This window comes from Urocitellus parryii, chromosome 2 (genome assembly GCF_045843805.1).
Source record: "Urocitellus parryii isolate mUroPar1 chromosome 2, mUroPar1.hap1, whole genome shotgun sequence".
Lineage (NCBI taxonomy): Eukaryota > Metazoa > Chordata > Mammalia > Rodentia > Sciuridae > Urocitellus > Urocitellus parryii.
This window is the reverse complement of record NC_135532.1, coordinates 39,124,469-39,136,767: the sequence shown is the minus strand read 5'-3', so window position 1 is coordinate 39,136,767 and position 12,299 is coordinate 39,124,469. Positions and strand designations below refer to the sequence as shown.

At 31.7% G+C, this 12,299-nt stretch overlaps 1 protein-coding gene across 2 annotated transcripts in view; it reads left to right on the top strand.

Annotated features, from left to right (window-relative positions):
* Positions 1-12,299, top strand: part of Rb1 (RB transcriptional corepressor 1) — a 155,476-nt gene that overhangs the window by 41,699 nt on the left and 101,478 nt on the right. Inside the window, exons 7-9 of one of the 2 annotated variants that reach the window (XM_026393652.2) lie at positions 2,370-2,480; positions 5,488-5,630; positions 7,880-7,957. In XM_026393652.2, the coding sequence (XP_026249437.1) occupies positions 2,370-2,480; positions 5,488-5,630; positions 7,880-7,957 (332 nt within the window). The remainder of the gene's footprint in view (positions 1-2,369; positions 2,481-5,487; positions 5,631-7,879; positions 7,958-12,299) is intronic. The other variant, XM_026393653.2, reaches the window with a different exon arrangement.

The following is a 12,299-nucleotide window of genomic DNA, read 5'->3' as shown; positions in this document are numbered from 1 at the left end:
TTTCTTTCCAGTCCTGTTTTTTGGCATTAAACATTGTTGTTAAATATGAGATTAGCTTAATTTCCCCTCTTCATTAGTTCCTGAATACTTGAAGAATTCTGTTTTTTTTTTTTCTTTTTTACTCTCTCTCTTTTTTAAACTGAAGGGTTAGTAGTTTTTACCAGGATGTCTCTTGATTTTTTTTTTTTAAGAGAGAGTGAGACAGGAGAGAGAGAGAGAGAGAGAATTTTTAATATTTATTTTTTAGTTCTCGGCGGACACAACATCTTTGTTGGTATGTGGTGCTGAGGATCGAACCCGGGCCGCACGCATGCCAGACGAGCGCGCTACCGCTGAGCCACTTCTCCAGCCCGTCTCTTGATTTTTATTATTCTACCTTAATTTTTCTCAGAACACGATGTTTCTTTTTAAATTGGAGGGTCTGCTCTCTTCAGAGAAATCTTACTAACCTGTCTTTTAAAATATTATTCTATTCAATTAAGTTATTCTCTTTTGTTTCAGATACATTAACTGTCTTACATTGGATTGTTTTTGTCTTCCTTTTTTACTATCTTCTCCTATTTTATTCTGATCTTTTGTCTTTTTCTTGTGTGTTGACTGTTTTTATCTCAAGTCCTTCTGTTTTCATCTAAACTGTTTCTTAACTGTCCAGTCCCTTATTTTTATAATATGAATTCATTAAGTTCTTAGTGCAAGAACTCATATAGGTCATTTTCCTCTTTTAGATTCTCTTCCACATTGGATTCTCTGATTTTTTTTCTCTTCTTATGTTATGATTCTATTTTTTTCTTTTCTAGAATATGTTTGTATAATGTCTGTGTTTTTCTTCCTTATCTTGCTGGGCCTTTATGTGGCTAACTCTGACTTCTTATTTTCTCTGATGCAGTATGAGTGAATTTCCCTTCAGTCACCTTGCATTTTATCTGTGATGTGTTTGTATTCCTCAGAGAATTATAGTATGTCAGCAGGTATTTTTATTATACCAAGCTTTATTCAGAAGGTAAGGGAGAAAGTAGAGATGTTTTTTGTTTGTTTGTTTTGTGGTTTTTTTTTTTGAGTTTTTGTTAGAATGTCTATAATTCCTTCTTCTAAAACAGGATTGTGTTGGGATTCAGATTGTTCCCAATTGAGTGCAGTATATAAGAATCTTTATCAACTGATTATAGTTGTTTCTTCCATTTACCATTCTTTTAACAATATTTAGTACTTTCAAGTCAGAAGGAGAAAAAGATGAGGATTCCCTCTTAGTTACCTTCAGATTTTATGTTGCTACTTGCATTTAACCAGTACATTTTTTACCTTTTCATTTTTATTAGATTTTTGAGAAGAGAGATTCTTTCATCTGACATTCTACTATTTTTACCTAGAAGTGCTTGATATCATTCTTCACCTCTGTGGTATTTCTAAATAATGTCTTAGTATATTATGAACCTTTTCCGCCATACCTATGGATCTAAAAAACTTACTTGATTCAGCATTACCAATTTTCTCACATATTTTCTGTTCCATCAGTATTTGTTGGGATTACTCCTAGTTTAGCAGATACCCAGAAGAAAAGTTTTAAAATATTAGAACCATAGGCAAGAAGGCAATATTGTATTTAGCCACACTGTTTTTCTCAGGCATCTATTACATGTAGTTATTTCCTCATATACTTCTACTGTATATGTAGTATATGAAATTTTAGGATTTTGTGCTGGATAATTACTTATAGATGACCTTACAATTATATATTAATTTTGTTATTTCATAATAGCTTTGGTAATATTTTGGAAAGTGTTAGAATTGAAAATGTATGAGGTTTGATAAATCATTAGATTAAAAGTTAGCATATACCATACTTCAAAATTATTTTCAGAAGTAATAAATTCCATAGCTTGTAATAATAAGTTTTAGAAAAGCAAAATGCAAAATGATTTTAAACATAAGAAATTAATTTTAGTAATAATACTTAAGTGTAAAATTCTCAGGGTAGATAATACTAATTCATAATTTCATAATTATATATATTTGTCTATTAGACTTGACTGATTTTTAAAAAAAATTTTTTTAGTTATACATGGACACACAATATCTTTATTTCGTTTATTTATTTTATGTGAGACTGAGGATTGAATCCAGTGCCTCATGTGTGAGGCAAGCACTCTGCCACTGAGCCACAACCCCAGCCCTTGATGATTTTTTTTTTTGAAAATAAGAAAGGAAAAAGGTTTTGATCATGAATCTAGTGATTATAGAATGAATAAATATATGAATATACCCATACCCACAATTTCTCTGGCTTAGGCTTATAAAATGAATAAATATGTGAATATACCCATATCAATCTCTAACATTTCTTAAAAATGTGAATTTTTTTTTATTTTCAGGAGAAGTATTACAAATGGAAGATGATCTGGTGATCTCATTTCAGTTAATGTTATGTGTGCTTGACTATTTTATCAAACTCTCACCTCCTGCACTGCTCAAAGAACCATATAGTAAGTATCTTTAAGTAATTTAAGCTCCTCCTTTGTCTTTAGCAGTTGTTTATTGGATGTCTGGTAGCTCTAGTATGGTTCTAAATTGAGAGGGTGATAAAAAATAAATCAGAAATAGGCTCTGTTCTTGTGTTAGTCACCTTTCTATTACTGTAACAAATATCCAAGATAATCAACTTAAGAGCAAAGAAAGGTTTATTTTAGCTCACAGTTTTGGAAGTTCTAGTCCATGAACAACTGGCCCTGTTGCTTTGGGCTTGTGGAGAGGTTGCACATCATGGCAGAAACTCATGATGGAGCAAAATTGTTCACTTTATGATGAGAGAGTGAAAGAGAGTTAAGGGGCTGGGAGTCTACTTTTCTCTTCAAAAGTGTGCCCCATACCTCTGACTATTCTCTACCTATTGAGTCCTGTTGAGTTTTCCACAGTCTAGTTTTTGCTGATCATTAAGTTAACAAAATTTTTATCATCTCCCAATAGCACCAAGCTGGTGCCAGGTCTTTGACAACCTGGGTCTTTGGAGGACATTCCATATCCAAACTATAAGCAGCCCTCAGGTAGCATAAATTATAAGAGGAAAGGTAAGAGATGTTAAGCACCCAATCAGAGAATCTGGTAGAAATAATCTGAGTAAAAATAAAGGAAATGCTATGTTGGTTCAGGAGATAATAAAAGTTTTCTTCTGAAAAGCCCCAAAAATAAAGAAGAGGTGATATTTGAAATGAGTGTTGAAGAATAAGTAGTTAAGATTAGGTTGAAGAAGTTAGAGAAGGGTATTCTCAGTAAAGAAGAGAAGAGGCTCTTACCTGTAGGATTTCAGAATCTTTTATTATACTATAGAAAAATGTAAACTTAACAAGGTGTGGTCTGAGTCCTTGCTCCTGAAATGATGAAAGTGTTAATCCTAAAAGTAATAGATGACAGATCAAAACGTTGAAGTCTCAAAGTGGCTGAAAGACTGAGCTGTAATTAATCTTTGTGAACAATAACTTCATGGAAAAATGAAGTGTGAAGTAGAATTTTCAATGTTTTGAACATGATTTGGCAGAGAAGACAGGAAACTTCACTTAGCAGAATTGAAATGCAAATCAAAAGGAGAAAAGCTCAAAAATTATATATAGAAAAAAATAAATATGCTTCAAATTTCCCCCAACTTTTTAAACTTTCCATTAGCTGCCTTCACTTATTTTTCAATGTTATAACTTTAAAGTTGATGTCATGTGTTACTTTAGGTTTACATCTTTGTTTTTTGGGATAATTCAAAACTACATTTAATTCTTTTAAGTGCTGTGTTAAATAGAATCAAGGATAAGTTATTGAATTGACTGAGTATGGTAAAATTTTAATTTGCTTTGTTATGGAGAATTTCAAATGAATACAAAAGTAGACAGTAGTTTAAGTCTTCATATACTTTTCACTTAATAGCTTCAACAGTTGCTGTGACCAATCTATTGTCTCTTCCCCTGCCTAGTTCCCCCAGCTTTGTTTTGAAGCATATCTTTGAATACCTTATTATTTCAGTGTGAATCTTTTAAAAGGTAAGTGGTTTTTAAAATGCATAATGACAGTACTATTATCACATCTAATAATGATTTTTTTTAATATCACCAAGTATCTGGTAAATATACCTTTTTTATCTCATAACTGTAATTTAAACTTTTTTAACTTTTTTTTTTTTAGTTGTAGATTGACATAATACCTTTATTTTATTTGTTTATTTTTATGTGGTGCTGGGGATCGAACTCAGTGCCTCATGCATGCTAGGCAAGCGTCTGCCCACTGAGCCACAACTCCAGCCCCTAGTATAAACTTTTTTGTAGGTTGACTGAATCAGAGTTTAAATAAGATCTACACTTTGTGATCAGTTGATACTCTTTTCAGAATTTCTTCTTCCAGGCTTTTTTAGTGGTAGAGAACATGAAGGACTGATTTCAGTCCACTGCAACAAAAGAAAAACAAATGAAAAGAAATAAAGTTGTTCCTCCTCTATGTTTCTCTTCTTATTTTTTCCTCATAATTTATTTATTCAACCAGAGTGATAGAATGTGTGCTTAGCAGTCACAAAGCCTTGCATTGAGTCCCCAGAACTGACATAAATAAACAAATAAGCAAATAAATAATCAATCAATCATGCTGGAATCTTGCTGAGTTTCCCAGTTGAGTTTTAGTCTAGTTTTTGCTGATAATATCCTATGGTATATGTTCTTCTGTCTTCTCAGTTTCTTGTAAGTTGATGTCTAGAAGCAATAAGTACTTTTTATACTTAATCTTCTAAAATCTTTTTAGAAGCTGAACCTATATTCGTTTTGAATCAGTAGTATGCAAAATAATCTGGGGAGTTTTTTTTAAAAAATCACAGTTTATTATCAGGAAATTATATTTATAAAATCTGTTTTTAAAAGATCATAATTTACTAAAGCTTTTAAATTTTTTTTTGTATTAGAAATTGAATCTGTAAATATTTGCTCATTATTTTTAGGGCTCTAAGATAGAAAACATTTTTTCCTTTTGCATACTGGGTAGGATACACTTAGAATTAGTTTAGAAATTGGTTGTTTCTCTGGTCTTCTCTGTTTATGGGACCACAGATGTTTTCTAGTTCTTTTTGTGCTATTCGGGGCAAAAACTCCTGTCAGTATTATAACTTGAAATAGGTATCTAATAAATAAGATGAAATTGTTATTCTTAGGGCTGGGATTGTGGCTCAGCGGTAGAACGCTCGCTTAGCACGGGCAGGACCTGGATTCGATTATCAGCATCACATAAAAATATAAAAGGCATTGTGTTGTGTCAATCTACAAAAAAAAAAAAAAAAAAGATTTTCTCTTTCTCTCTCTCTTTCCTTTCAAAAAAAAAAAGAAATTGTTATTCTTATAATGAAGGCTAATAAGTAAAAATAGAATGTTAACAAGATTATTTCTGACTTTCCTAGTTATAATTAGAATACTTCATAATTTTATTCAATGGAATGTGTAATTGTTCTTATCTAATTTATCATTTTTACAGAAACAGCTATAATACCCATTAATGGTTCACCTCGAACACCTAGACGAGGTCAGAACAGGAGTGCACGGATAGCAAAACAACTAGAAAACGATACAAGAATTATTGAAGTTCTCTGTAAAGAACATGAATGTAATATAGATGAGGTAATTTCACTATATGCTTTCTTTGAACAGTTAAAGTAGATTTAGATAAAGTTCTTTCTAATAGCATATACTTCTTTTGTGGTGAGTATGCTTCTTTTGACTAGTGTCAACTCTTTTCCAGTAGCAACATATTTCAGAAAAAAATTATTTTTCATATTCAGTTACTTTGCTTTTAAAGAGATTGGCTCCTCTACTCTATAATCACAGAAATCTATATCATAAAGATAATAGTTTTCAAATGTATTTCTTCTTTGATTCCACTGATATTATCAGTACCCCTAATGTTTTAAAATGCCCTGCCAAGAAGACCTTGATGTTTTGGTTTAATGATAAATGATACTAACATTAAATTTCTCCTCAGCCTTATGTAACTAGTCACTTTCTGAACAAAGCTGACTATTAATGGTTAGTATAGAATACATATTCATCCAGGAATGACTTCCAGAGACTGATAGGTAACTCATTATTAATAGAATCTACATTAGAGTTTGGGGCATCTGGTACCAGGGCTAACTTTTACTCTACCAGCTTGTTTTTCTCTGTTATATTGTCCACAGTTCAACACTACTAGATAGTAGTATGAAATGTTGCATTTTAAAGATTTCTCTGGCAATGCTGGGAAGGAATGGTATTATGCTCCCAAAAATCTAGTTTAAGAAAGATTAGAATGATTTGTCAATATATCTGAGTTTTAGCATTGTAGTTCTTATTAACTTCAACAAATAGATATGTGTGTATAGACATATCAACTTTGTAAAAAAATATATGTATATATACTTTTCTAGAATCACAATTTATCTTTGCAAATAAGCTAATGAGTATAGTTTGAAATATTTCTTTTTACTCTATTTTTGTTGCTTATTTACAAGATAATGAATGGTAGTAAATATAGTTTTCTCATTCCACATTGTTAATTCTCTGGATTTCATAACTACTTGTAAAATTTCACTTTTCTTTTCTTTTCTTTTTTTTTTTTTTTGTGGTACTGGGGATTGAACTCAGGAACACTTGATCACCAAACCACATCCCCAACCCTTTTTGAATTTTATTTAGAGACAGGGTCTCACTGAGTTGCTTAGTGTCTCACTTTTGCTGAAGCTGGCTTTGAGCTTGTGATTCTCCTGTCTCAGCCTTCTGAGATGCTGGGATTACAGGTGTGCGCCACTGCATCCGGCTAAAATTTCATTTTTAAGATTAAATCATTTTTTTTAACTTATCAGTGTAAAGTACTTTTTCCTAGAATTTAAAATGTTTATAGTTATGATGAAAATATAGTTAACTAAAAGCTTTGGGGGGTTTTAATTAACTGATACTGGATTATCTAAAAGTGATTATTTAAATATAGCATTTATGGCTATAACTATTGGTCATTCATACTAATTGGATAATTATTATATTGTAAATTTTCTAGATAAGTGGACTTTTTTAGAAAACAAAGATAATAAATATTTCAGAGACTTAATTCTTAAATCTTATTTGTGAAGTATAAGGTAGGAATTGATATTAAATTATTGTTTCCTTAGTAAATATAGATTCCAAGTTTGGAAAAGGAAGTTAAATAAAGGAAAGCAAGTAATTTTAAATTACATAACATATTACAGGTTTAGAATATAGCTTCATGTTTTCTGAGTGCAGTTCTTTAAAATCCATGTTACCTGTGGGATGCTTTTCCATGAAAATGCATATTTCCAAAAAACATTTTTATTTGGTTTTGAAATGAATTATTGTGTGTAAAATTAATTATTTTCTTAAATTTATACTTAAAAATTGCCTTGCTATTTTCTTAGCAGACATCAAATGATCCTAGTGTGAAATGATCCAAAATATACTTTGGGGAAAAATGAGAAACAGTATAAAGAAATGAAGAATGGTGCCTTTGATGATAGATTAGATTTTAATCCTGGCTCTGCCACTTTATAATTGTGCAGCTTTGGTCAAGTTGTTTAATTTGTTTGAGTGCCTGTCTTTTTTGTTGTTTGTTAAATGTGAAATATTGAAATTCTTTTTAATGCCTTCTTTTCTAGTAGTTCCTATTACAATAACAATTTTCTACTTATCTCCATTTTAGGACCTAGAATCTGATTTATGTACATTAAAAAGTAAATAAATGAATTAATTATAAATAAATATCACTATCTTGAATGTGTGTCATTGATTAAATGTGAGTAAATACTCTCATTCTAGTGTTAATAGTGACAAATTGAATTTCATTTGTTTTATATTTTAATGTCATATAATGTCTTTTTCAGGTGAAAAATGTTTATTTCAAAAATTTTATACCCTTTATGAATTCTCTTGGAATTGTAGCTTCTAATGGACTTCCAGAGGTAATCTGAAAGAAAATTTAATAGAAAATTAGTATGTTTTGAGACTTTGGGGAGGGAAGATAGTTGTCTAAGTTTCTTAGGATCAATTCAGATAGTTTTTTGCCTAAAGAAAGTACTCTAAGTAGAATTGTGTAATCAAGTTTTGTGTGGTGATAGAAAAATACTTTTGAAGACCTATTTTAATATATAAGTAAGCATCATTTCATGTTTTGTACTAGAAATTTATTTATACTGAAATTATTATTTGAAAATCAGAGTCTAAATTTTTAAATTTCTAAATGCCATTAAATATCTAAATACAACTAAATATGCACAGATTTAATTCTGATTTGCTTTGCTGGACATTCTAAAGCATAGGATCCAGAACTCAAGCAACATTATTGGCATTACTGTAATGTAGAACATCTGCTTTGAATATCTTTAAAAGCTACTTGATTGAAAATAAATATGGTTGAAATGACTTTGATTGTATTGCAGAAATATTTTACCTTACTAGTGAACCATCCATTTGTGTTTCTTTTTACATTTTGTCATAAGTATCTTCTCACTGAGATAGAACAACTGAGAACTTTGCATGTTAAAGTGAACTGTGGTGATGAGAACTATGTGAGGAAAAGGCTGCCTGGTTTTTTGAACTCAGGGGCACTCAACCACTGAGCCACATTCCCAGCCCTATGTTTTTTTTAGAGACAGGGTCTCACTGAGTTGCTTAGCGCCTTGTTTTTGCTGAGACTGGCTTTGAACTCATGATCCTCCTGCCTCAGCCTCCTGAGCCCCTGGGATTACTTACATATGCCACTGTGCCTGGCTGATAAATGATAAATAGGTACTCAGGGATAAAGCAGTGTTTTATTTTCTTTCCTCTTTCTACCTTTTTTAAATTGGTGCATTATAGCTAGTTTTTCATAATGATGGGAATTATTGTTACATATTTATACATACATATAATATTAACAATATAATTTGGCCAGTATAACTCCCAAGCACTTCCCCCCTCCCTCTGCTCCTCCCACTCACTGGTCTCTTTCCCTTACTGATCTCCCTTTGATTTTTCTGAGATCCATCTCCTACCCCACCTTTCTTTTCTTCTTCCTCTTTAACTTCCACAAATTGGAGAAAACATTATGACCCTTGACCATCAGAGTTTGACTTATTTTGCCTAACATAATGGTCTCAAGTTCCATTCATTTTCCTGAAAATGACAGAATTTCATTTTTATTTGTGGCTGAACAAAATTCCATTGTATATATCACATACATAAAATGCCATTGTATATATCACATTTTTTATCCATTTATTCATTGATGGACACCAGTTGGTTTTGTATTTTGGCTTTTGTGAGTTGTGCTGCTATGAACATGAGTATGTGTGTATTACTGTAGTATGATGACTTTAATTCTTTAGGGTAAATACCAAGAAGTGAAATAACTGGGTCATGCCTAGTCTTTTGAGGATCCTCCATGCTGATTTTCATAGTATGGAAATTCCACCAACAGTGTAATAAAAGTGGTCCTTTTTCTCTACATCCTCTCCAGTATTTATTATTGTTTGTATTCTTGATCACTACCACTCTGGTGTGAGATGAAATCTCAGTGTTGTTTTGATTTGCTTTTCCTTAATTGATAATGATGTTGAACATTTTTTCATGTATTTGTTGGCTATCTATTTCTTTTTTTTTTTTTGAGAAATGTCTGTTTAATTGATTCACCCATTTATTTATAGGTTATTTGGCTTGTTGGTGTAAGTTTTTTTGAGCTCTTTATATATTCTAGATTTTAGTCAATTATCAGAAGAGTACGTAACACAGATTTTTCTCCCACTCTGACAGTTCTTTCTTCACATTCCTAATTGTTGTCTTTTCTGTGGAGAAGGTATTTTTAATTTGATGTCATCCCATTTATTAACACTGGCATTATATCCTGAGTTTTAGGTGTCCTATTGAGAAAGTTCTTGCCTGTGCCTGTATGCTGGAATGTTGAACCTCTGTTTTCTTCTAGGAGTTGCATAGTTTCTGGTCTAATTCCTAGATCTTTGATCCATTTTGAGTTGATTTTTGTTCAGGGTGAAAGATAAGGAGCTAGTTTTATTCTTCTACATATGGATAATTAGTTTTCGCAGCCCTATTTGTTAAAAGGCTTTCTTTTGGGGCTGGGGATATAACTCAGTTGGTAGAGTGCTTGTGTAGCATGCACAAGGCCCTGGGTTTAATCCCCTGCACCCCCACTGGTGGAAAAAAGGTTTTCTTTCTCCAGGGTATGTTCTTGGCAGCTTTGTCAAGGGTCAGATGACTGTAGGTATGTGAGTTTGTCTCAGTGTCTTCTGTTCTCTACTATTGGTCGAAGTTATCTGTTTTTACCCAATACTATGCAGTTTTTGTTACTCTAGTTCTATACTGTAATTTGAAGTCAGTTATTGTGATGCTTCCAGCATTGCTTTTTTGGCTTAGAATTGCTTTGGCTATTGTGGGTCTCTTATTCTTCTAAATGAATTTTAGAACTGTTTTTTCTTAGTTCTGTGGTATTTGGGTGGGAATTGCATTGAATCTTTATATTGCTTTTGGTAGTATGGCCATTCTAAAAATATTAATTCTGCCTATCCAATGAACTTATGAAGTTTTTCCATCTTCTGAGGTCTTCTTCAATTTTTGTACTTAATATTCTATAGTTCTTATTGTTCTAAATATAGGATCATATCATCTGCAAACAGTGATAATTTGACTTCTTCCCTTCCTAATTTTAACCTTTTTACCCCTTGCTCCCCCTTGCCTAATTGCTCTGGATAGAATTTCTAGCACTATATTAAATAGAAGTGGTAAGAGTGGACATCCTTGTTTTGCTCAAGATTTCAAAGTAAGTGCTTTCAGTTTTTCCCCATTTACTATGAGGTCAGCTTTGGGCTTTTTGTGTATAGCCTTTATGATGTTGACGTAGGTTCCTTATGTCCCTAGTTTCTTCAGTGTTTTTATCGTGAATCGAATTGGTGCTGAATTTTGTAGAAGTCCTTCCCTGTGTTATTCTGATGACTGATTTTTGTCCTTAATTCTATTTATGTGATGAAATACATTTATTGATTTGTTTATGTTAAACTATTCTTGCATCTCAGATAAAACCAACTTGGTTGTGATGAGCAATCTTATTAATATGTTATTGAATGCAATTTGCTAATATTTTAGTAAGGATTTGCATCTACATTGGTCTGAGTTTTCTTTCCAAATGTGTTCTTTTCTGGTTTGGTATGAGTATGATCCTGCTTTATAGAATGAATTTGAAAGTGTTTATCCCTTTCTATTTCATGGAATAATTTGAGAAATATTGGCATTAGTTCTTCCTTAAAGGTCTGGTAGAAGTTAGCTGAGGATTCATTTGGTTCTGGGCTTTTCTTTGTTGGAAGGCTTTTTGTTACTGCTTCTATTTCATTGCTGGTTATTGATCTGTTTAGATTTTCTTTGTCCTCTTGATTAAATTTTGGCAGATTGTATTTGTCTAGAAATGTATCCATTTCTTCTAGGTTTTCCAATTTATTGGAGTATTAATTTTCAAAATTTTCTGTAATAACCTGCTGAATTTGCATGATATCTGTGGTGATTTCTGCTTTTTCACCCCTAATTTCATTAATTTGGGTCTTCTTTCTTATTCTTTTGGTTTGGCTAAGGTTTATCAGCCTTGTTTATCTTTTCAAAGGACCAATTCTTTGTTTTATTGACCCTTCATACTGTTTTTTTCTCAAGTTTATTGATTTAAGCTCAAGTCTTATTTATTTCTTTCCTTTAACTAGTTTTAGAATTGGTTTGTTCTTCTTTTTCCAAGGGCCTTGCAATTCATCATTAATTGGGGATCTATCTGATATTCTTTTGTATGCACTCATAGCTATGAACTTTCCTTTTAGAATCGCCTTCAGGGTGTCCCAGAGATTCAGGTGTGTTGTATCGCTATTTTCATTTAAGTCTAAGAATTTTTTAACTTCTCCCCTTCCTATTTTTAACCTTCTATAAACCATTCATCATTCAAAAGTGTATTGCTCAATCTCCATGTTTTTATGTAATTTCTGTTGTTTTCTTTATGTTAATTTCTAATTTCATTTCATTATGATCTGATAAGATATAAAGAATCACATTAATTTGCTTAAAGTTATAAAACAGTGCTTTAGAAGTATGTAGTATTTGTCAGTAATACTAAAAGGCATGGAATTAGATATCTGGACTGCTGATTCTGTGACCTGAACTGGAAGCTAGTTCTTGAGTTTATTATTGATTTATGAAGTATTTGTTGAGTGCTTAGTATGTGCCAAGCATTTTGCTAGAGATACTGTTGATACAGAAATTTTAACTCAGTCACTATCCTTA